General features: G+C 44.0%; 1 protein-coding gene across 7 annotated transcripts in view; it reads right to left on the reverse strand.

Moving 5' to 3' along the window:
* LOC139239214 (uncharacterized) overlaps positions 1-25871 on the reverse strand; it is a 92206-nt gene that overhangs the window by 65520 nt on the left and 815 nt on the right. For all 7 annotated transcript variants that reach the window (XM_070867885.1, XM_070867882.1, XM_070867887.1 and 4 more), the window contains exons 2-7: positions 24522-25803; positions 17842-18082; positions 15419-15523; positions 11832-11984; positions 10667-10792; positions 7941-8398 (exon numbers count right to left, since the gene is read on the reverse strand). In XM_070867885.1, coding sequence (XP_070723986.1) covers positions 7941-8398; positions 10667-10792; positions 11832-11984; positions 15419-15523; positions 17842-18082; positions 24522-25316 — 1878 coding nt within the window. In that variant the 5' untranslated portion in view covers positions 25317-25803. The remainder of the gene's footprint in view (positions 1-7940; positions 8399-10666; positions 10793-11831; positions 11985-15418; positions 15524-17841; positions 18083-24521; positions 25804-25871) is intronic.

Here is a 25871-nt window from a genome sequence, read left to right on the forward strand (position 1 = left end):
GATAAGTGAGTGGGCAAAAAATTGGCAGATGGGAGTATAATGTGGGAAAATGTGAGGTTATCCACTTCGGCAGAAAAAAAAATAGAAAAACAATTTAAATATAATTTAAATGGAGAAAATTGCAAAGTGCAGAGGGACCTGGGGGTCCTTGTGCATGAAACACAAAAAGTTAGTATGCAGGTACAGCAAATAATCAGGAAGGCAAATTGAATATTGGCCTTTATTGCAAAGGGGATAGAGTATAAAAGAAGAGAAGTCATAGCTTGAGGAGTGTTGCAGAAGGGAGGGATTCAAATTCATGGGACATTGGAACCGGTTCTGGGGGAGGTGGGACCAGTACAAACCGGACGGTCTGCACCTGGGCAGGACTGGAACCAATGTCTGAGGGGGAGTGTTTGCTAGTGCTGTTGGGGAGGGGTTAAACTAATATGGCAGGGGGATGGGAACCTATGCAAGGAGACAGAGGAAAGTAGAATGGGGGCAGAAGCAAAAGATAGAAAGAAGAAAAGTAAAGTGGAGGGCAGAGAAACCCAAGGCAAAAAGTAAAAAGGGCCATATTATAGCAAAATTCTAAAGGGGCAAAGTGTGTTAAAAAGGCAAGCCTGAAGGCGCTGTGCCTCAATGCAAGGAGTATTCGTAATAAGGTGGACGAATTAACTGCGCAGATAGCTATTAACGGATATGATGTAATTGGCATCACAGAGACATGGCTCCAGGGTGACCAAGGTTGGGACATCCAGGGATATTCAACATTTAGGAAGGATAGACAGAAAATAAAAGGAGGTGGGGTGGCATTGCTGGTTAAGGAGGAAATTAACGCAACAGTAAGAAAGGACATTCGCTTGGATGATGTGGAATCGGTATGGGTGGAGCTACGGAATACCAAAGGGCAGAAAACGCTAGTGGGAGTTGTGTACAGACCACCAAACAGTAGCAGTGAGGTTGGGGACAGCATCAAACAAGAAATTAGGGATGCGTGCAATAAAGGTACAGCAGTTATCATGGGTGACTTTAATCTACATATTGATTGGACTAACCAAACTGTTAGCAATGCGGTGGAGGAGGATTTCCTGGAGTGTATTAGGGATGGTTTTAGAAACATAGAAACATTCAGCCCTTCTAGCCTGCACCGCCATTCAATGAGTTCATGGCTGAACATGCAACTTCAGTACCCCATTCCTGCTTTCTCGCCATACCCCTTGATCCCCCTAGTTGTAAGGACTTCATCGAACTCCTTTTTGAATATATTTAGTGAATTGGCCTCAACAACTTTCTGTGGCAGAGAATTCCACAGGTGCACTACCTCTGGGTGAAGAAGTTTCTCCTCATCTTGGTCTTAAATGGCTTACCCCTTATCCTTAGACTGAGTCCCCTGGTTCTGGACTTCCCCAACATTGGGAACATTCTTTCTGCATCTAACCTGTCTAAACCCATCAGAATTTTAAACGTTTCTATGAGGTCCCCTCTCATTCTTCTGAACTCCAGTGAATACAAGCCCAGTTGATCCAGTCTTTCTTGATAGGTCAGTCCCGCCATCCCGGGAATCAGTCCGGTGAATCTTCGCTGCACTCCCTCAATAGCAAGAATGTCCTTCCTCAGGTTAGGAGACCAAAACTGTACACAATACTCCAGGTGCGGCCTCACCAAGGCCCCGTACAACCTCCCTGCCCCTGTACTCAAATCCCCTCGCTATGAAGGCCAACATGCCATTTGCTTTCTTAACCGCCTGCTGTACCTGCATGCCAACCTTCAATGACTGATGTACCATGACACCCAGGTCTCGTTGCACCTCCCCTTTTCCTAATCCGTCACCATTCAGATAATAGTCTTTTTCTCTGTTTTTACCACCAAAGTGGATAACCTCACATTTATCCACATTATACTTCATCCGCCATGCATGCCCACTTACCTAACCAAGTCGCTCTGCAGCCTCATAGCATCCTCCTCGCAGCTCACACCGCCACCCAACTTAGTGTCATCCGCAAATTTGGAGATACTACATTTAATCCCCTCGTCTAAATCATTAATGTACAGAACCTTGCGGTACCCCACTAGTCACTGCCTGCCATTCTGAACAATCCCCATTTACTCCTACTCTTTGCTTCCTGTCTGACAACCAGTTCTCAATCCATGTCAGCACACTACCCCCAATCCCATGTGTTTCAACTTTGCAGATTAATCTCTTGTGTGGGACCTTGTCGAAAGCCTTCTGAAAGTCCAAATATACCACATCAACTGGTTCTCCCGTGTCCACTCTACTGGAAACATCCTCAAAAAATTCCAGAAGATTTGTCAAGCATGATTTCCCTTTCACAAATCCATGCTGACTTGGACCTATCATGTCACCTCTTTCCAAATGCACTGCTATGACATCCTTAATAATTGATTCCATCATTTTACCCACTATCGATGTCAGGCTGACCGGTCTATAATTCCCTGTTTTCTCTCTCCCTCCTTTTTTAAAAAGTGGGGTTATATTGACTACCCTCCACTCGATAGGAACTGATCCAGAGTCAATGGAATGTTGGAAAATGACTGTCAATGCATCCACTATTTCCAAGGCCACTTCCTTAAGTACTCTGGGATGTAGTCCATCAGGCCCTGGGGATTTATCGGCCTTCAATTCCATCAATTTCCCCAACACAATTTCCCGACTAATAAGGATTTCCCTCAGTTCCTCCTCCTTACTAGACCCTCTGACCCCTTTTATATCCGGAAGGTTGTTTGTGTCCTCCTTAGTAAATACCGAACCAAAGTACTTGTTCAATTGGTCCGCCATTTCTTTGTTCCCCGTTATGACTTCCCCTGATTCTGACTGCAGGGGACCTACGTTTGTCGTTACTAACCTTTTTCTCTTTACATATCTATAGAAACTTTTGCAATCCGTCTTAATGTTCCCTGCAAGCTTCTTCTCGTACTCCATTTTCCCTGACCTAATCAAAGCCTTTGTCCTCCTCTACTGAGTTCTAAATTTCTCCCAGTCCCCGGGTTCGCTGCTATTTCTGGCCAATTTGTATGCCACTTCCTTGGCTTTAATACTATCCCTGATTTCCCTTGATAGCCACGGTTGAGCCACCTTCCTTTTTTTATTTTTACGCCAGACAGGAATGTACAATTGTTGTAGTTCATCCATGCGGTCTCTAAATGTCTGCCATTGCCCATCCACAGTCAACCCCTTAAGTATCATTCGCCAATCTATCCTAGCCAATTCACGCCTCATATCTTTAAAGTTAGCCTTCTTTAAGTTCTGGACCATGGTCTCTGAATTAACTGTTTCATTCTCCATCCTAATGCAGAATTCCACCATATTGTGGTCACTCTTCCCCAAGGGGCCTCGCACAACGAGATTGCTAATTAATCCTCTCTCATTACACAACACCCAGTCTAAGATGGCCTCCTCCTTCGTTGGTTCCCCGACATATTGGTCTAGAAAACCATCCCTTATGCACTCCAGGAAATCCTCCTCCACCGTATTGCTTCCAGTTTGGTTAGCCCAATCTATGTGCATATTAAAGTCACCCATTATAACTGCTGCACCTTTATTGCATGCACCCCTAATTTCCTGTTTGATGCCCTCCCCAACATCACTACTACTGTTTGGAGGTCTGTACACAACTCCCACTAACGTTTTTTGCCCTTTGGTGTTCTGCAGCTCTAGCTTGGATGATGTGGAATCTAGGTAATGTATTTCCTAACTATTGCATTAATCTCCTCCTTAACCAGCAATGCTACCCCACCTCCTTTTCCTTTTATTCTATCCTTCCTGAATGTTGAATACCCTTGGATGTTGAGTTCCCAGCCCTGATCATCCTGGAGCCACGTTTCTGTAATCCCAATCACATCATATTTGTTAACTTCTATTTGCAGTTAATTCATCCACCTTATTACGGATACTCCTTGCATTAAGACACAAAGCCTTCAGGCTTGTTTTTTTAACACCCTTTGTCCTTTTAGAATTTTGCTGTACAGTGGCCCTTTTTGTCTTGGGTTTCTCTGCCCTCCACTTTTCCTCATCTCCTTTCTGTCTTTTGCTTTTGTCTCCTCTTTGTTTCCCTCTGTCTCCCTGCATTGGTTCCCATATTTTCTCGACCAATATGTTGAGGAACCAACTAGAGAGCTGGCCATCCTAGACTGGGTGATGTGTAATGAGAAAGAACTAGCAATCTTGTTGTGCGAGGCCCCTTCGGGAAGAGTGACCATAATGTGGTAGAATTCTTTATTAAGATGGAGAGTGACAGCGTTAATTCAGAGACTAGGGTCCTGAACTTAAGGAAAGGTAACTTCGATGCTATGAGACATGAATTGGCTAGAATAGACTGGCGAGTGATATTTAAAAGGGTTGACGGTGGATAGGCAATGGCAAACATTTAAAGATCACATGGATGAACTTCAACAATTGTACATCCCTGTCTGGAGTAAAAATAAAATGGGGAAGGTGGCTCAACCGTGGCTAACAAGGGAAATTAAGGATAGTGTTAAATCCAAGGAAGAGGCATATAAATTGGCCAGAAAAAGCAGCAAACCTGAGGACTGTGAGAATTTTATAATTCAGCAGAGGAGGACAAAGGGTTTAATTAGGAGGGGGGAAATAGAGTATGAGAGGAAGCTTGCTGGGAACATAAAAACTAACTGCAAAACCTTCTATAGATATGTGAAGAGAAAAAGATTAGTGAAGACAAACGTAGGTTCCTTGCAGTCAGATTCAGGTGAATTTATAATGGGGAACAAAGAAATGGCGGACCAGTTGAACAAATACTTTGGATCTATCTTCACGAAGGAAGTCACAAATAACCTTCCAGAAATACTCGGGGGCACTGAGGGTCAAGTGAGAAGGAGGAACTGAAGGAAATCCTTATTAGTCAGGAAATTGTGTTAGGGAATTGATAGTCTGCATCTCAGAGTACTTAGGAAGTGACCCTAGAAATAGTGGATGCGTTGGTGATCATTTTCCAACAGTCTATCGATTCTGGATCAGTTACTATGGACTGGAGGGTAGCTAATGTAACACCACTTTTTAAGAAAGGAGGGAGAGAGAAAACAAGTAATTATAGACCAGTTAGCCTGACATCAGTAGTGGGGAAAATGTTGGAATCAATTATTAAAGATGAAATAGCAGCGCATTTGGAAAGCAGTGACAGATCAGTCCAAGTCAGCATGGATTTATGAAAGGGAAATCATGCTTGACAAATCTTCTGGAATTTTTTGAGGATGTAACTGGTAGAGTGGACAAGGGAGAACCAGTAGATGTGGTATATTTGGACTTTCAAAAGGCTTTTGACAAGGTCCCACACAAGAGATTGGTGTGCAAAATTGAAGCACATGGTATTGGGGGTAATGTACTGATGTGGATAGAGAACTGGTTGGCAGACAGGAAGCAGAGAGTCGGGATAAACGGGTCCTTTTCAGAATACCAGGCAGTGACTAGTGGGGTGCTGCAGGGCTCAGTGCTGGGACCCAGCTATTTACAATATACATTAATGATTTAGATGAAGGAATTAAGTGTAATATCTCCAGGTTTGCAGATGACACTTATCTGGGTGGTGGTGTGAGCTGTGAGGAGGACGCTAAGAAGCTGCAGTGTGACTTGGACAGGTTAGTCGAGTGGGTAAACGCATGGCAAATGCAGTATAATGTGGATAAATGTGAGTTATCCACTTTGGGGGCAAAAACAGGAAGGCAGATTATTTGAATGGCGGCAGATTAGGAAAAGGGGAGGTGCAACGACACCTGGGTGTCGTGGTACATCAGTCATTGAAAGTTGGCATGCAGGTACAGCAGGCGGTGAAGAAGGCAAATGGTATGTTGGCCTTCATAGCTAGGAGATTTGAGTAAAGGAGCAGGGTCCTACTGCAGTTGTACAGGGCCTTAGTGAGGCCTCACCTGGAATAGTGTGTTCAGTTTTGGTCTCCTAATCTGAGGAAGGACGTTCTTGCTATTGAGGGAGTGCAGCGAAGGTTCACCAGACTGATTCCCGAGATGGCTGGACTGACATATGAGAAGGGTCTGGATCGACTGGGTCTTTATTCACTGGAGTTTAGAAGTATGAGAGGGGGTCTCATAGAAACATATAAAATTCTGACGGGACTGGACAGGTTGGATGCAGGAAGAATGTTCCCGATGTTTGGGGAAGTCCAGAACCAGGGGATATAGTCTAAGGATAAGGGGTAAGCTATTTAGGACTGAGATAAAGAGAAACTTCTTCACTCAAGAGTTGTTAACCCGTGGAATTCCCTACCGCAGAAAGTTGTTGATGTCAGTTCATTGGATATATTCAAGGAGGAGTTAGATATGGCCCTTACGGCTAAATGGATCAAGCGCTGCGGAGAGAAAGCAGGAAAGGAGTACGGAGGTGAATGATCAGCCATGATCTTATTGAATGGAGGTGCAGGCTTGAAGTGCCGAATAGCCTACTCCTGCACCTATTTTCTATGTTTCTAAGACCAACTGTACAGGGTATTAGTGAGGCCACACTTGGGAGCACTATGTATAGTTTTGGTGTCTGTATTTAAGGAAGGATATACTTGCATTGGAGGCTGTTCAGTGAAGGTTCACTAGATTGATTCCAGAGATGAGGTTGACTTATGAAGATAGGTTGAGTCGGTTGGACCCAAACTCATTGGAGTTCAGAAGAATGAGAGGTGAACTTATCGAAACATATAAGATAATGAGGGGGATCGACAAGGTGGATGCAGAGGATAATTCCACTCATAGGGGAAACTAAAACTAGGGGGCATAGTCTCAGAATAAGGGGCCGCCCATTTAAAACTGAGATGAGGAGGAATTTCTTCTCTCAGAGGGTTGTAAATCTGTGGAATTTTCTGCCCCAGAGAGCTGTGGAACCTGGGTCATTAAAGGCGGAGATAGACAGATTTTTGAGCGATAAGGGAGTAAAGAGAGCAGGCAGGAAAGTATAGCTGAGTCCATGATCAGATCAGCCATGATCTTATTAAATGGCGGAGCAGGCTCGAGGGGCCAGGTGGCCTACTCCTACTCCTATTTCTTTTGTTCTTATTACCTTCTTCAATAAATACCACCATGTTTTTTGATGTTCATTCTAAACCCCATCCTCTCATCCCCACTATCATCCTACTGAATTAACATTGCAACTGTCCCATTGTTCCAATACCCATTCTATAAATACAAAGTGTAACATTATAACTGTGGCCAAAAGATTCCAATCTGCAGCCATCAAATAGCAACAATGAGTAAAACTCAATTCTGTCAATTGGGAGAGGGGACAGGCCCTGAAGACACCCAATGGACACCAGGGGGGCATTGGATTACAATCAAAACGAGTCTATTATATGGCTTCATATGGCAAGCTACATTCTAATCTTCTCCCTTCTAAAACAATTCCATTTTATATGCAGATACTTTTGTTCTTTTTGACCCAAATTGAGAGAGGCTGGCACTAAGTGGTGCGGCACACGCTTTCTGATAGGTCACAATCTCGACATGCAGCGCTGACGGCTTCATTACTGAAGACACATTATGAGGGCAGAGACGGCTTACTGTACTGATCACAATTCATTCTTCCAGTTAGTTTCTGCTGCTCAGATTCGAACCCGAATAAATTTACGAAACATGATGTCTACAAAGGTTTTGTTGTAGGGGAGTCAAAACTTTCTGGTCCTCTTTTTTTTTTAAAAACTAGACCACCACATATTGTTCCCGATTAACTATAAACTCCAGCGGCCAATTAAAAAAAAAGTTGCCCAGGCTAATAGGATGCAATTAACACAATCCATTCAAGATGGCTGGTGTTGGAGATGCAAAATTTACAATGTTGCAATGGGACGCTGGTACACGAGGTGATTTGTCCCCAATAGTGTCGGAGAAGCTCAACAAACTTTACTCTGCGTTAACTGATGCACAAGTGTTCCAGTCCTGACATCGCTCACCTGGAGAACAAAATTCAAAATCACTATTAAATGTCTCACCTTCTGTGGGGACGTGGCATAAATTTCAGACTGGTTATTGTTATCAGATAATCCTGAAGCGTTGTCGTCCAGATTGGGGATTTTGGACCTTTTAGCTGCAGCAGAGTTGCCGTTTTTCCGTGCTCGACACCGAGCCTTCGCCTCCATGCTGGCGCCTTGCACATCTCTGATGAAAATCCCTTTGTTTGTAACACTGAAGTGTTTCTCCAACACAGGGGACATTTCCAATTGCGAAGATTTATTTTTCAGCGGTGTGGCAAAGTCTGGTGAACAGGTAGTGTTTGGCTGAATAGTGCAGGGCGAATCCAACAGGTTAGGAGTTCGACGCCCAATCTCGGGCATCTCATAGTCGTACAGTAGAGATTGCTGCTCAATGATCTTCCCTTCTTTCTCCAGATATTCATCAAGCAAGTCGCTAACAAACGCTGATCTATTCTTAATAACTGCAGTGCTGGCACCTATTAAAAGGGAGCATGGACATTTTAATAACAGAACCAAATTGTGAGAGTCATTGACAATGTTGTTGAAATATTACAATAAAAGCAATTTGCACAAAGCAAAATCTTCCTAATTCAAGCTCAGTTTAGAGTAGTGTCCAGATTGTTGTTACAATGCAGAAACTGAACACGTCAAAAACAAAAAGGGATTGACTTATGAGGGGAGATTGAGTAGACTAGGCCTATATTCCCTAGAGTTTAGAAGAAGAGGTGATCTCATTGAAACATAGAACATTCTTAAGGGGCTGGGCAGGAAGGATGCTTTCTCTGGCTGGGGAGTCTAGAACTAGGAGTCACAGTCTCAAGATAAGGAGTCAGCCATTTAGGACTGAGATCAGGAGAAATTTCTTCGGAGGGATGTGAATCTTTGGAATTCTCTACCCCAAAGGGCTGTGGATGCTCAGTCGTTGAGTATATTCAAGGCTGAGATCGATAGATTTTTGGGCACCAAGGGATATGGGGATAGAGCGGAAAGGTGGAGTTGAGGTAGATGATCAGCCACAGTAGGTTGAGTGGCCTACTCCAGCTCCTATTTCTTGTGTCTCCCCACACCAATATTAAAGTTTACTACACTTCCTGCCAGGAATGAAGAGGAAGACTTTTGCAGTCAAAAAAATTGACAAGGAAAGAAAAAGTACTGCAAGTAAAAAACCCCCAAGTACTTACACAAGCAAAGGAAAAATAAAAACATTGTTCAGACAAATATTAAGTTAATTTATGCTCACCGACTAATTAAGCCAATGACTTCAATGCCGGCATCAACAGCTTTCAATGCAAGTGGATGCTGCATAGTAGCACCTTGTGTTCTTTTTAAATCTCTGCACAATATAGACATTATCAACCGGTCTTTATTCAGGGAATCAGAATGTTTTTTTTTAAATCCTTTCTTTGAGGACATCTTGTTACTAATGGAATTTTCTTCCATTGGGAAAGCTATTGATATTTCCACACCCAAAGCAACTTTGATTCCACAGCACAAGGCACAACATTGCAGGGCTTCAACAGGCAGCACTCATTTATTTTCCCTTCCACCTTTCCCACGGGGCACTCCATCTAACAGGACAAATAGATACTCTATGAATGAAAACAACTGGTTAATTTAGGGTTAGGATTTGAACTCAATGCAATGTTTCAGGCTCCAGTGCTTTACTGCTGAAGCTACTGATCTTGTCCCAGAGGAAACCAATGGTCCAGCACTGGTCCTGGAGTAATCTTAGAAGAGTGAATTCGACAGTAGCTCTGCAAACTTGGGAAAAGGAGGAGTGGAAGAGGAAATATGACAAACTATAGAGAATAGTATAAAACTTAATAAATTCACAAATGGTTTTAAGTGCATAGAGCTGTGGTTTAAATAGTTTAATACACAGTGTAGAGGAACAGAGACCTTGGCGTGCATGTCCACAGATCCCTGAAGGTAGACAAGTAGATATGGTGGTTAAAATGGCACACGGGACACTTTCCTTTATAAACCGAGGCACAGGGAGGTTGTGCTAGAACTGTGTAAAACACTAGTTAGGCCACAGCTAGAGTACTACTGCACAGTTCTGGTCACGTTACAGGAAAGATATGATTGTACAAGAGAGGGTACAAAGGAGATTTACGAGGATGTTGCCAGGTCTGGAGAATTTTAGCTATAAGAAAAGAATGGATAGGCTGGGGATGTTTTCTTTGAAAGAGAGGAGGCTGAACGGAGACTTAATTGAGGTGTTATAACATTATAAGGGGTCTAGATAGAGTGGATAGGAAGAACCTATTTCCCTTAACAGAGAGGTCACAAATCAGGGGACATTGATTTCAAATAATTGGTAGATGGTTTAGAGGGGATTTGAGAACTTTTTTCACCCAGAGGGTGGTGGGGGTCTGAAACCTACTGCCTGAAAGGGTGGTAGAGGCAGAAACCCTCACCACATTTAAAAAGTACTTGGATATGCACTTGAAGTGCCGTAACCTATAGGGCTACGGACCTAGAGCTGGAAAGTGAGATTAGGCCGGCACAGACACGATGAGCCGAATCGCCTCCTTCTGTGCCGTAAACGTCTAGGATTTTCATAAGCATTAATCTATATAATTCACCAGAGCTTGCTTTGGATTTTTTCGTTATAAGAATACTGGACTAGTAACTTGGAATAATACTCTTCCAGCTCTTGAGCTTTTCCAAACATGCACACACCAGAGAATCACAGAAGAAAGAAAAAACTATGAACATGCATGATGAATATTCTGGTTTACTTGAAGGTGGTGGACTCGGTTTGTCATCGGGTGAGCCAGGCTGCAGATTAAACTTGTGCTTCCAGCCCTTAATCTTGGTGAGATCATTTGTTTTTCCTGTCCGCGAGATAAATGGAATCCCAGTTTCTGCAACAAAGTAATTCACAAGGGACTTAAACATTTATACAGGAAAGTCACTTGCTTCGCTATGCAGTCTTTTCTGATGATCCTGCGCTTGGAGATTTTCCACAGCTAACTCTCAGTATCAATAATAGCTTGCAAAAGCACTACTGTAAACGGGAACCGAAATAAAAATTAGCGCAGATTCAGATTATGATGTGGTAGAGGCAGGGTCAGCCGTGGCTCAGTGGGTAGCACTCTTGCTTCGGAGTCAGAAGGTTGTAGGTTCAAGTCCCACTTCAGAGACTTGAGCACAAAAATCTAGGCTGACACTCCAGTGCAGTACTGATGACGCGCTGCACAATCAGAGGTGCCGTCTTTCAAATTTTATTACAAGTGGGCATAAAAGATCCCATGGCCACTATTTCGAAGAAGAGCAGAGGAGTTATCCCCAGTGTCCTGGCCAAGTTATCGCTCAATCAACATCTAAAACAGATTATCTGGTCATTATCACATTGCTGTGCATGGGAGCTTGCTGTGCACAAATTGGCTGTCGCGTTTCCTATATTACAACAGTGACCACACTTGTACTTTGCTGGCTGTAAAGCACTTTGGGACATCCTGAGGTTGTGAAAGGCACTATATAAATGCAAGTCTTTATTGCTGGATAAATGCAAAACCAGAACTCCGTGATTGGTTATCAGCAGCATGTGTTATATACAAATTCATGGGAATATTAATTTTAAATTGAGAAAGGTGCCATAAGATGCACCCAAGTGGCCAATGAGGAAAACATGTTTGGAGTCCTAGTCTACAGGATTATTCTAGGTGAGGTGCTCCACCATACAAACATTGCCAAAGGAATCATCAATATAATTGTTCAGTTAACCAACCAACACAGATGGGCCGTGCAAGAATGGAATCCTTACCAGTCAGTGCTCCTTCCTTTTATTACACCCCACCTTGGCCGTACAAACTAGACGGCTATAATACCAGCAGACCCTATCGTTCGATTCAGGTCGAATCTTTCACTTACAACACTTCAGAAGTAGGATGGAACCCTTACCTCGAATTCCATGCGACTCATTTACCGAAAAAGGGTAATTCAATTCAACATTTTGCACAGAACTGGGAACAGAGTGCCCATGATACAGAGCCAGTTCGAAATGTTTCAAATGTAGCCATTCGGTGGGTTGAAGGTCACTTAGCTTTATTCCAGCTAGAACAAAAAATAAAGAGGATAAATATAAGCACAAAGCAGAACAATTTGAGAGATTATACAGGTTATTATATGAAGGCCCATTTAACTCAGTTTAAGAATAGTTCAAAGGAGATTTTGTGGAGCACCAATGCATGGTGCTACAGAATGGGACGACATGGGTTCATACCAGTGATCCGCGTCTGCTGACTTCCTGATTTCAGTTGTGTCACAAGGAGAGAAACAGCTTCGGCCGGTTTTACCTACCTTCTAGGCACACTTCAAGACACTTTGGCCGAGACTACAGATAGCCTAAGGAAATACAAGGAAATTCGGAATGTGGGGGGAAATTTTTTTTTTTTTTAAAAAGTGGAAGAAAAACATATTTAGCCAGAATTTGCAGGCTAATGGCACTCATCTTTATTTGTACATGGTACATAAGAACATAAGAAATAGGAACAGGGGTAGCCTGCTCCTGGCTGATCTGATCATGGACTCAGCTCCACTTCCCTGCTCGCTCCCCATAACCCCTTATCGTTTAAGAAACTGTCTACTTCTGTCTTAAATTTATTCAATGACCCAGCTTCCACAGCTCTCTGACAGCAAATTCCACAGACTTACAACCCTTTGAGAGAAGAAATTTCTCCTCATCTCTGTTTTAAATGGGCGGCCCCTTATTCTAAGATCATGCCCTCTAGTTCTAGTCTCCCCCATCAGTGGAAACATCCTCTCTGCATCCACCTTGTCAAGCCCCCTCACAATCTTACACGTTTCGATAAGATCACCTCTCATTCTTCCGAATTCCAATGAGTAGAGGCCCAACCTACTCAACCTTTCCTCATAAGTCAAGCCCCTCATCTCCGGAATCAACCTAGTGAACCTTCTCTGAACTGCTTCCAAAGCAAGTATATCCTTTTGTAAATATGGAAACCAAAACTGCACGCAGTATTCCAGGTGTGGCCTCACCAATACCTTATATAGCTGTAGCAAGATTTCCCTGCTTTTATTCTCCATCCCCTTTGCAATAAAGGCCAAGATACCATTGGTCTTCCTGATCACTTCTTGTACCTGCATACTAACCTTTTGTGTTTCATGCACAAGTCCCCCCAGGTCCTGCTGTACTGCAGCACTTTGCAATCTTCTCCATTTAAATAATAACTTGCTCTTTGATTTTTTTCCTGCCAAAGTGTATGACCTCACACTTTCCGACATTATACTCCATCTGCCAACCCATACAGCAGCAGATGCACGGTTAAATGAGAATATCCAAAAGTTGCTGTCAGAGCTGCATCGCCCTGTCGTTAGCTTTGTGGAAACTGCATCTTGTCCTTCCGCTCCCTGTTGTTGGTTTTTGCTCCTTGCTGTATTTGCCCATTAAACTCACCACAGAAAGTGAAGTCTTGTCATTACAAGCACAAGTACCCTTTTAACACGTAAGTGTTAATGACTGCCAACCAGCCTCGCTGGAAATTAACTATTACAAGTGTGCAGTCTAATTCCTTTAGGTTTTGAGTTTTTGGGGGAGATTTTACAAATGTCTATTTTTTTTTTAATTCTTACTTTTCTTCTCTTTTAATCCAATATTTCTTTCCCACTTTCTATACCTGGTTTGACATTGAATTCACCCACTCTAATTCACTCCTCCTGTTTATATCCCAATCCTTAAATTTCATTGGTGAAGGAGACACCCTGTTGCTTTCCCTGCTCACTCCTGTCCCTGGTGCCGTTTCCCTCGCTGTGCCGTTATCAGCTCACACTTTCAGCAACTTTGTGGGCACATTTTTTTTTGGCGCGAAGGGTGCAGGGGCAAGTCTAACTAACGGCAGACGTTGGTAGATGCCCCGTTACATAAAATTCTGGCCCATTCTGAACTAAAGCATCAATATGATCACCACCCCTTGACCCCTCTGACCTTGTAAACTACCAGCATCTTCCACTTCCCCTTCCTCTTCTCAATTCCTGGAACAGGTTCCCATCTCCCAAATCCATGCCCGTCTTCTCCGCAACTCCACGTTTGAACCCTTCCAATCAGGTTTCCGCCCCTTTCACAGCACCTTTAAAGTCACGTGACATTCTATGTGATTGCGTCCGTGGTAAACTATCCCTCTTCATCGTTCTTGAACCGCCTGCAGCAATTGACACGGTTGACCATCTTCCTCCAATACCTGTCCTTTGTTGTCCAGTTGGATGGACTGCCTTTGCCTAGTTCCAGCCAGAGAATTACTTACAATGGCTTCTCCTCCCACACCACATCGTTACCTCTGGAGTCCCCCAAGGATCGAGCATTGACCCCTCTCCTATTTTTCATATACATGGTGCCGCTCACCGACATCATCCGAAAACAAGTCAGTTTCCACATGTACACCGACACACTCAGCTCTACATCGCCACCACCTCCCTCAAACTCTCCACTGCCTCTAGTTTGTCACACTGCTAGTCCGACATCCAATACTGGATGAGCAGAAATTTCCTCCAACTAAATATTGGGAAGACCAAAGCCATTGTCTTTGGTCCTCGCCACAAACTCCATTCCTTAGCCTTCGACTCCATCCTCTCACTGGCCAATGTCGGAGGATGACCCAGACAATTTGCAACCCTGACATCCTATTTGACTGAACTCAGCTTTCAACCCTCTTTCCTCTCCAGCATTATGACTGCCTACTTCCACCTCCGTAACATCGCCACTGCCTCAGCTCATCTGTTGAAACCTTACCATGCCTGTTACCTCTAAACTCGGCTATTCTCATGCTCTCCTAGATGGCCTCCCACCTTGCACTCTCCATAAACTTGAGCTCATCCAAAACTCTGCTGCCAGATCCTAATACACACCAACTCGCGTTCACACATCACCCCTGTGCTCGCTGACCTACATTGGCTCCCGGTCCACCAATGCCTAGTTTTTAGGGCCTTGGCAGCTGAAGGCACGGCTACTAATGGTGGAGCGATTAAAATTGGGGACCAGAATTGGAAGAGCACAGATATCTTAGAGGGTTGCAAGGTTGGAGGATGTTAAGAGATAGGGAGGGGCAAGGTCATGGAGGGATTCGAAAACAAGGGTGAGAAGTTTAAAATCAACGCATTGCTTAATCGGGTGCCGTGTCAAGTATAGTACAGTTAGATGCAGCCTAAAGCTCCTTCTATTTCTGGGTCAAGAAGCAGGTTGAATTCAATGTCAAGAGCACGCACTGCTCCATTGGTATGGCTTTTCCCTGCAGCTCGGAGTGCCAATTAATAGAAATATTGGCCCGTGGGCCTCCCTTCACGTAAAATGCTTTCATTTAGCTGCCAGAAACCGGTTAATCCAATGTCTAGGTTGGATTTTAACCCAGATCTGAAAAGAAAGATCACTGCCTACGTGCATTTTAGTCAACCTGCAGAAGTTGAATGAAAAGTTTGAGTAATGGAAGTTAAACAAGAAGAATTACAAGTAAATATAAGAGCAAAATTCTACGAACACTTCTGTAGTGCTGGATGCAGTATTTCATGTGTCCCATTCCATCTCAGATCGTCTCGCAACTTCTGCTCATGATTTTCAATCTCCTCCGTGCCACCCAGCGAACCTGTGTGAGAGGTTTACAGTTAAATATCAGAGGTTGCCTGCATGACAAGAAAGCATCCCCTGCAGTTCAGAAAGCCTGGAAGAATCTCCTACATGGGCCGTCAAATTCTTCAGGCAGTCCAGGAATCTAGAGGAAATTCCTCAATGTTTGATGTTTACACAGTAGAATGGTAGACACTTGTCATTCTCCTGAGCCTCGTAACTCCTGCAATAGCTCCAGCCAGCTGCCTCTCTCCCAGTGTGAAAATTTCTTAAGGGGAAGCTAGTTAAATGCAGTATTGAGGCAGTAGGATCAGGGAATTTTCTTCCTCTATATTCTTTTGCTCTTACCCACAAGGGGTTCAGGTAAATGCCAGTAGGTAAACCTTACTGCTGCCAGTTAAGAACATAAGAAATCGGAGCAGGAGTCGGCCATTTGGCCCCTCGAGCCTGCTCCGCCATTCAATGGCTGATCTGATCCTGGCCTCAGCTCCACTTCCCCACCCGCTCCCCATAACACTTTACTCCCTTATCGCTCATAAATCTGTCTATCTCCGCCTTAAATATATTCAATGACCCAGCCTCCACAGCTCTATGGGGAAGAGAATTCCAGATTTACAATACTCAGAAGAAATTCCTCCTCATCTGTTTTAAATGGACGGCTCCTTATTGAGACTATGCCCCCTATTTTTAGTTTCCCCTATGAGTGGAAATATCCTCTCTGTATCCACCTTGTCGAGCCCCCTCATTATCTTATATGTTTCGAGTTATTGCAATGAAGCAACATGAAAGGTGAAATAGGATAAAGAAGTTTCAGAGGACCTTAACCAACACACAACCATTGTCATCAAGAAGATATTCTATGTGGTTCCAAGTTTCCTGCTCTGACTAATGTATTCTCATAAAAGCATGCAAGTGCTGTAATTACAGCAGACGCTTAAGGCAACATCTGAGATAATATTCCCTGCATCCAAACCATTCCTTTTGATGAAACACCTTTTAATAGGCATCTAGTTAGGTCATACAAGCCTGATTTAGAGTTTAAAGTCGAATAGGACTTGCCGAGTTGCAGGAGACCTGCTCAATTACGTTAAACATACTGTGCCAGATTAGAAGAAATGTAATTAATGCTCATTATATAAAGCACAAACACTTTAAAAATGAAAACAGTGCTTTGCTTCCGACCCACAGCAATGCTTTTATTAAAACGACAGTTAACAAATTGGCTCTGGAAGGTGTTGAGAAAAAGTATTCAGTTTCCCCAGCAACCAGGTAGGCAAATCCATGACTGGTGCTGAGCCCGAAGAACCTCGGAGGACTCCCAAGTTCAATCCCCAATCGGTGTCCGATCTCGTAAAAAACAACTAGGTACAAGCAGAAAATGCTGGAAAATAAAGGTCAGTCAGCATCTCAGAATCAGATAGTACAGCACAGATATAGGCCATTCGGCCCATCGAGTCTGCGCCCCGTCTTTCGAAGACCAATCCAGTCAGTCCCACTACCCCCACTCTTTCCCCATACCCCTGCAATTTTTTTCTCTCCTTCCAAGTATTTGTCCAATTCCCTTTTGTAGGCTACTATTGATTCTGTTTCCATCATCCCCTATCAGGCAGTGCAGTCCAAATCCTAATAACTTGTTGCGTAAAAAAGTTTTTCCTCATGTCGCGTCCGGTTCTTTTGCCAATCACCTTGAATCTGCACCCTCTGGTTATCGACCCTTCATCCACTGGAAACAGTTTCTCTATTTACTCTATCTAAACCCTTCCATGATTTTAAACACCTCTATCAAATCTCCTCTTAGCCTTCTCTGCTCCAAGAACAACAGCCCCAGCTTCTCCAGTCTATCCACGTAACTGAAGTCCCTCATCTCTGGAACCATTCTAGTAAATCTCTTCCATACCCTCTCCAAAGCCAATCTGCAAATGTCTTGCTGATACAGCAGGATACAAAGTGCCCCTGAATTGGAGGAGATTGGAGGGGGTTAAAACAGGGTTGCCACTCCTTCTTACTATCTCTGCTGGGAAGCGTGCAAGACGATGGCAGGATTTGACGGTAACGCCCTTTGTGGCCAAATAGCCCAGCAACGCTTATCTAGGCTTGTCCGTGAAGAATAGCCACTCAAGCGAGGTACTGAATGGCAGCCACAACCCGTGATACCATGTTCCAACAAGAGTCAGGAGCTTTAGAAGAGGGGAGAACACTAGAGTGGACAAGAAACAAATCGCACTAACCAGATTAAGAAAGTGGAGATTTAAAGAAGCATCAATATCATTCAGGCAACTTCATTAAGAGACATGAAGGAGGGTTCTGCAAATATCAAACTGCACATTTGTTACTGACCTTTAAAACTGAATGACTGTTTTATTTGCAACACATTGTCTTCAGGCACAATTTTTCTCATTTGTTTTGTCGTCCCTTGATTATTCATACATGCCGGGATTTTTATTGCAACATCATTCATGGGAATAACTGTCTTCATTTTCTGCATCGAATCTTCATTCGTGGTACCGGGGACTTTTACTGCATTGAAAGGGGGCTTTTTTTCACATCGCTTCCTAGGCTTTCGGCTATTTGCACCATCCTGTGAGGGAACAATAAACGGTAAACACTCTTCATTCAGTGCTGAGTAAGGTGAAACTGCAAGGAACGGCCTGTTGTGCTGGGACATCCCTGCACTCGGTTAGTACTCAATTCTCCCAGACAGGAATTTCCCAATTTTAATCAAGCTATGGAGAGAGAAACATAATTAGGTATTTACCAAAAGAGGACAAGACACAGGGAAAACATGCATGTTTGAGGCCACCCTCAGGAACTTCCTCTTGGACAGGTACAAAGTATCACTGATGAAGAACAACTCACCTGCTCACCTAGTGAAAAAATCTGAAGGGGAATAGAGAGGGTGGAGTCCAAACAAATGGTTTCGCCTCCCCATCATTACTGTTCACCATTCTCCAATTGGATTTCTTATATGTGGCCAAGAATTCTATTCTACTTCCTTCCTTTCTCTTTTCCCTCCACGTCAAAAAAACAGGGGTGTGTGAGGCAAGGGCAAACTGACATTCATAGAATGGTTACAGCGTGGGAGGTGGCCACATTCGACCCAGCGAGCCCGTGCCAGATCTCTGCAAGAGCACCTCAGCCAGTCCCACTCCCCCGTAGCACTGCAAATATTTTTCTTTCAGGTACTTATCCAACTCCCTTTTCAAAGACGTGATTGAGTCTGCCTCCACCACCCTTTCAGGCAGTACATTCCAGATCCTAACCACTCGCTGCATAAAAAAGTTTTTGTTGCCTTTGGTTTTTTTGTCAATCACCGTAAATCTGTGTCCTCTGGTTCCCGACCCTTCTGCCAATGGGAACAGTTTCTCTCTATCTACTCTGTCCAGACCCTTCATGATTTTGAACACCTCTATTAAATCTCCTCTCAACCCAAGGAGAACAACCCCAGCTTCTCCAATCTATCGACTTAACTGAAGTCCCTCATCCTTGGAATCATTCTCGTAAATCTTTTCTGCATCCTCTCTAAGGCCTTCATATCCTTCCTGAAGTGTGGTGCCCAGAATTGGACACAATACTCCAGTTGAGGCCGAACCAGTGTTTTATACAGGTTCATAATTTCCACACTTTTGAACTTTTTTAACTGCTTTCTCAACCTGCCCTGCCACCTTCAACGATTTGTGCACATATACCCCAGGTCTCTCTGTTTATGCATCTCCTTTAGGATTGTACCCTTTGGTTTATATTGCCTCTCCTCATTCTTTTTACCAAAATGTATCACTTCACACTTTTCTGCGTTAAATTTCATCTGCCACATGTCTGCCCATTCCACCAGCCTGTCTATGTCTTCTTGAAGTCTATCACTATCCTCCTCACTATTCAGTATACATCCAAGTTTTGTGTCATCTGCAAATTTTGAAATTGTGCCCTGTACAACCATATCCAAGTCATTAATATATAACAAGAAAAGCAGTGGTCCTAGAACCGATCCCTGGGGAACGCCACTGTATACCTTCCTCCAGTCTGAAAAACAACAGTTCACCACTACTCTCTGTTTCCTGTCACTTAGCCAATTTCGTATCCATGCTGCCCCTTTTATTCCATGGGCTTCAACTTTGCTGGCAAGCCTATTATGTGGCACTTTGTCAATTGCCTTTTGGAAATCCATGTACACCACGCCAACCGCATTGTCCTCATCAACCCTCTCTGTTATCTCATCACAAAACTCGATTAAGTTGGTTAAACACGATTTGCCGTTAACAAATCCATGCTGGCTTTCCTTAATTAAACCACACATGTCCAAGTGACTGTTAATTCCCTTAAAGATCACAAATGGAATCCAAAATGTTAACTTTTTAATACCAACTTCCCTACAGAAAGGAGGAATCTGTGCAGAGTTAGCTTACTCCAGCTGGTGTGGCAGAAGCACTACTACTGGTCTCAGCACCCCTAGATTGGGGAGGATGGGGAGGGGATAGCCAAGGTTTCCTCCCTGACTGTTAGCCAGTGACTCTTCCTGGAAATGCTGCATTGGATGCCGAGAAGTCAGGATTCGTTTGGTTTGGTGAGATTAGTCCCCTGCCCATAACACAGTAAGCCTGCTAACATCAGTGTCTGGGATTATAAGATTAGCCATTTGGGCAGATTATGTCAAGGTTGCTAAAGCCTATGGTACTGAAGCCCTGCAAAGAAGTCATTACCACCTTCAGGAGAGGAGCCGGAAACAATTCTAAAAGGGAAGAGGCAGGGAGGAAGAGGAACAAGTGAAACTTCCATTACCTGTCCATTCAGATATGAAAGAATTTGGCAACATTCACTGGAAATGCAATGCAGCACAACAAAGCGGCAGTCAGTAGGTTTGCTGCCACAGTTCAAGTTACTGATTTCAGCCATTTCGGCATTGATCGAGGAGTCAATTCCTCACCAGAAGTGAGTCACCAACAGACTGTTCTTGTAAGCATTCAAGTGCAGTTGTTAAACTCGCACAGACCCTCAGTCAAGAACATTTACTTACCACTTCAATCTGGTGGGTGGGTGAGAAAAAGAGAAAGACCTCGGGCGCTATTTGTTTGATGGTTATTCTTTTAGTGTTGGATTAAGCCACAATAAATCATATTGGGATTTTAAAAAAGGATACATTTTATGCCCTTCAAACTGTGGCAGATGGAGTTCAAAATGGGGGAGTGAGAGGTCACCCACCTTGGACCCAATAATGATAGGCGAGAGTATTTTCTAAATGATGAGCAGCGCGGGACTATGGTGGAGCAGAGATTTAAGGGACCATGTACAGAAATCACTAAAACCTAATGGACAGGTACAAAAAATATTTTAAATGGATAATGGAATGTTAGCACTCATCACAAAGCAGCTAGAATACAAAGGGGCAGAAGTTATGCTACAGTTATGTGAAGCTCTGGTTAGACCTCATCTGGGAATGCTTCATTCAGCGCTGGGCACCGCACCCCAGGGAGGATCTACTGGTCTTGGAGGGGGTGCAGCGCATTCACCACAATGATACCGGGAATAAAAGGGTAAATTAAACAAATACTTCGGTTCTGCCTTCACAAAGGAAGACACGAATAACCTTCCGAATGTACTAGGGGACAGTGGGTCTAGTGAGAAGGAGGAACTGAAAGATATCCTTATTAGGCAGGAAATTGTGTTAGGGAAATTGATGGGATTGAAGGCTGATAAATCCCCGGGGCCTAATAGTCTGCATCCCAGAGTACTTAAGAAAGTGGCCCAAGAAATAGTGGATGCATTGGTGATCATTTTCCAACAGTCTACTGACTCTGGATCAGTTCCTATGGACTGGAGAGTAGCTGATTTTTAAAAAAAAAGGAGGGAGAGAGAAAACGGGTAATTATAGGCCAGTTAGCCTGACATCAGTAGCGGGGAAAATGTTGGAATCAATCATTAAGGATGAAATAGCAGTGCATTTGGAAAGCAGTGACAGGATCGGTCCAAGTCAGCATGGATTTATGAAAGGGAAATCATGCTTGACGAATCTTCTGGAATTTTTTGAGGATGTAACTAGTAGAGTGGACAAGGAAGAACCAGTGGATGTGGTGTATTTGGACTTTCAAAAGGCTTTTGACAAGGTCCCACAGAAGAGATTGGTGTGCAAAGTCAAAGTGCATGGTAGTGGGAGGTAATGTACTGACGTGGATAGAGAACTGGTTGGCAGACAGGAAGCAGAGAGTCGGGATAAACGGGTCCTTTTCAGAATGACAGGCAGTGACTAGTGGAGTGCCACAGGGCTTTTACAATATAATGATTTGGATGAAGGAATTGAGTGTAATATCTCCAAGTTTGCAGATGACACTAAACTGGGTGTCGGTGTGAGCTGTGAGGGGAACGCTGAGAGGCTGCAGGGTGACTTGGACAGATTAGGTAAGTGGGCAAATGCATGGCAGATGCAGTATAATGTGGATAAATGTGAGATTATCCATCTTGGGGGCAAAAACACGAAGGCAGAATATTATCTGAATGGTGGCAGATTAGGGAAAGGGGAGGTGCAACGAGACCTGGGTGTCATGGTTCATCAGTCATTGAAGGTTGGGCATGCAGGTACAACAGGCAGTGAAGGCGGCAAATGGTATATTGGCCTTCATAGCTAGGGGATTTGAGTATAGGAGCAGTTGTACAGGGCCTTAGTGAGGCCTCACCTGTGGGTCAGTGAGCAAAGGTATGATGGGTAATCGGAACTTGGTGCGAGTTAAAATGTGGGCAGCAGAGTCTTGGATGAGTAATGGAGTAATGGAGGGTGGAAGATGGGATGCTAGCCAGGACAGCATTGGAGGCAACAAAAATAGGTTTCAGCAGCAGATGGGCAACTGTATGGGAGATGGAAGTAAAGGAGAAGATATGGTGTTGGAAGCTCAGCACAGGGTCAAGGACTGCGAGGCTGAAAACTGCAATCCAGTTCATCACGAGATGGTGACCAGGGAGGGGGATGGAATTGGTAGGGAAACTAGAGTTTGCGGTAGGGACTGAAGACAATGGTTTCAGTCTATCCAATATTTAATTGGAGAAAATTTCAGCTTATCCAGGACAAGCAGGCTGACAACAAAAAGACAGTGGAAGGGCCAAGAGAGGTGATGTGAGGTAGGGCAGGGGGTCATCAGCATAGGTGTGAAGCCTGACTTCTTCATATGTCGCCCAGGAAAGGCATATAGATGAAAAATAGAGGACCCCAAGGATAGATCCTCAGGAGACTCCAGAGGCAACAGTGCTGAGGCGAGAAGACAAGGAGATACTCTGGCTATGACTGAATAGGCAAGTGTAACCAGGCGAGGGCAGTCCCACTCAGCTGGATAACGAAGGAGAGGAGTTGGAGGAGGATGATGTAGTCAACAGTATCAGTGGCTGCAGGACAGGTCGAGAACAATGAGAATAGAGTGCACTGGTCACAGTCATAGACAATGTGATGTGACGTGGATTAGGGCCCTTTCAGTGCTGGGGCAAGGGCAAAACCTGATTGGAGAAGCTCAAACATGGCGTTGAAAGAAAGATGGCCATGGATTTAGGAGGCGACAATATGTTCAAGGACTTTGGAGAGGATAAGGAGATTGGAGAAGGGTGGGTGTTAAGTGGGTTGCTGATGGAAGATTTGAAAGGGAAAGGACTGTATCTGAAAAGAGGGAACCGTTTGCAATATCAGGGTGGCATGTCAAGGTGAGTATTATGGACTAGATGAGTTCGGAGAAGGGAGATCGGAGGGAAACTAGACAATGTTGCGAGTTTAGGGTTAGGGCAGGGGAAACATTGGCTTGGTGGGCAGGGGGAAAGGGAGGGATGCAGCATAAGCAGCTGAACGAAGTCCACGAGCTCCTCGCACTTATTGGAGGAGAGGGTGGAAGGGGCAGGGGAGGAGGATTTAAGGAGATGGTTGATATTAGAGAAAAGAAGCCAGGAGATGATCCCGGAGTAGTGAATTGTTTTGGCAGTGGAGAGCAGGGCCCAGTAGTACTTGATGTTAGACCTAGCGATGAATGGCTAAACCTGTTCCGAGAGCAACCAAGAGTCAGGGTTTTGGTGGGGACAAGCATCAATGGCGGCGTTGATCGACAGCTGCAGAAGTAGCATGGCGAATGGAGGGTCAAAAGCTAGACAGTTAAAGTAAAAGACTTGCATTTATATAGCGCCCATCATGACCACCGGATGTCCCAAAGCGCTTTACAGCCAATGAAGTACTTTTGAAGTGTAGACAATGTAGTAATGTAAGAAACGCGGCAGCCAATTTACGCACAGCAAGCTCCCACGAACAGCAATTATGACGAGATAATCTGTTTTAGTGATGTTGGTTGAGGGATAAATATTGGCCACGACATCGGGGAGAACTCCCCTGCTCCTCTTCAAAACAGTGCCATGGGATCTTTTACGGCCACCTGAGGGAGCAGGCGGGAACTCAGTTTAGCGTCTCATCCAAATGACGGCACCTGCGACAGTGCAGCACTCCCCCAGTACTGCACTGGAGGGTCAGCCTAGATTTTTGTGCTTAAAGTGGGACTTGAACGCACAAACTTCTGACTCAGAGGCGAGAGTGCTATCCACTGAGTTAAGGCTGACACAGTTGGGAAAATATAATTTGACGTCGGAAAACTCTCCTCCAGCCTTCAATAAATATAGAATGGATCAAAATATAGGCTTCCAATATATTGATTACAGTTAAAAATCACAGCTTGTGGAAACCAGGATAAAGTTATAATCTGGATTATATTCTAATAATTTAACTACACAGGATAGATCCATTGAATGCCAGAAGCATACACAAACCGGCAGTGTTTAGATGTAGTAATTTGAATAATTTTGTCTGCAGGAGGCAGAATGTGCAGTGAGTTGTAAATCAAAGTTCACTAAATCAGCATTGAGAGCAAGTTTCAAGATTTTTTACAATGTTATTGCAGCTACTTACTGTCTGATGACTACATGCTTGACGAAAATAGGCTTCCATTAGCAAGGTCCTTGGCCACCATTTTTCTTTAAATTACCATGCAAAAAAACTATAGCTGATCATTTACCTGTTTTGTGGTCTTTACATCTCGCAGGGCAGTGCCGTAAGGATTATAGAAGTGTTTTAGCTGCCTGATAAATTTGTTTTCATACTTTGTCACAGCAAAGAACTCAGTCTGTTGAAAGACAAATGTGTAGACCCGGGGATCATTCAGGTTTAGCTTCTCAATAATTCCATCAGCTACGATGATGTGCAATTGGGGGACGTAGCGATGCATTGAATGAAGGATTGCATTGCCTTCTTCTGCACTGGGGCAGTTGGTTAATCGGAGTTTGGCAAAAGACACTGGCTTGACCATCCACTCTCTTCCAGAAACACTGCCATTGGGGTGGAAATAAAGCCTCCCCATCACATGTGGGGTGGCTTTCCCATTGATCTGCCATTTGCACCCATTGTACCTATAGCGATAGTTGTCCACTGGAGAGATATCCATTGCCATGATGTAGTTCTTCTCGGGATCCAGCCCGAAGACAGAATATTCACAGTATGGAAACATAAACCTCCCCCGCTTGGACATCCTCATCTCGGTGCCCAAGTTGTAAAATTTGTCCCAGATGCTCCACTTTTTCAGGTAGACCTTGACGTTGCCAGACTTCAGGCAGGAGGGCGGGGACTTGATCATGTCGTCACCTTCTGCGCGGCGGATATTGCTGGGGGCGATGGCTGCAGGGGCTTCTCCGTCCATGGCGAAGTGTGTGTTGTATATATTGAGGTGTGTTTGAATGTAATATAGTTGTGTACGGTGTTGGTGTCTATAGAGGTGTATAATATATATGTGTGTGTGGTGTATATAGAGTTGCATACGGTGTTGGTGTATATATTATGGGGTGTATGTAAATATATATGTGAGGTGTACTATATAGAGAGATGTGTGTGGCATATATAGTGTAGTGTAGAGGTTGTGTGGTGTATATATAGTGTTGAGTGTGTGTGGTGTATAGCGTTGCGTACGGTGTTGGTGTATATATTATGGGGTGTATGTAAATATATATATGTGTGGTGTAATATATAGAGGTGTATGTGTGGTATATATAGTGTAGAGGTTGTGTGGTGTGTATGTATAGTGTTGGGTGTATAGATATATATAGTGGGGTGTATAGATATATAGTGTGCGTGCGTGTGTATGCAATCGGTTTGCAGCTTGCAGTTCGCAGCGACGCCTCGATCAATGCCCGGCCATGAGGGGTGGAGAAAATCAGCGAGAGAAGCCCGTCAGCTCGTGGCCTTTCTCCTCAGCCATCGCCGGGGGTGAGACGGCCGCTCCATGCTGGGCTCGGGGGCAGGACATCCTGGAGTGGGGGGGGAAAGAATCAGAAAAAAAAAAACTCCCGATTATATTCCAAAACTGAAAAGGGGA

This window comes from Pristiophorus japonicus, chromosome 26 (assembly GCF_044704955.1).
Source record: "Pristiophorus japonicus isolate sPriJap1 chromosome 26, sPriJap1.hap1, whole genome shotgun sequence".
In the NCBI taxonomy this organism is placed as follows: domain Eukaryota; kingdom Metazoa; phylum Chordata; class Chondrichthyes; family Pristiophoridae; genus Pristiophorus; species Pristiophorus japonicus.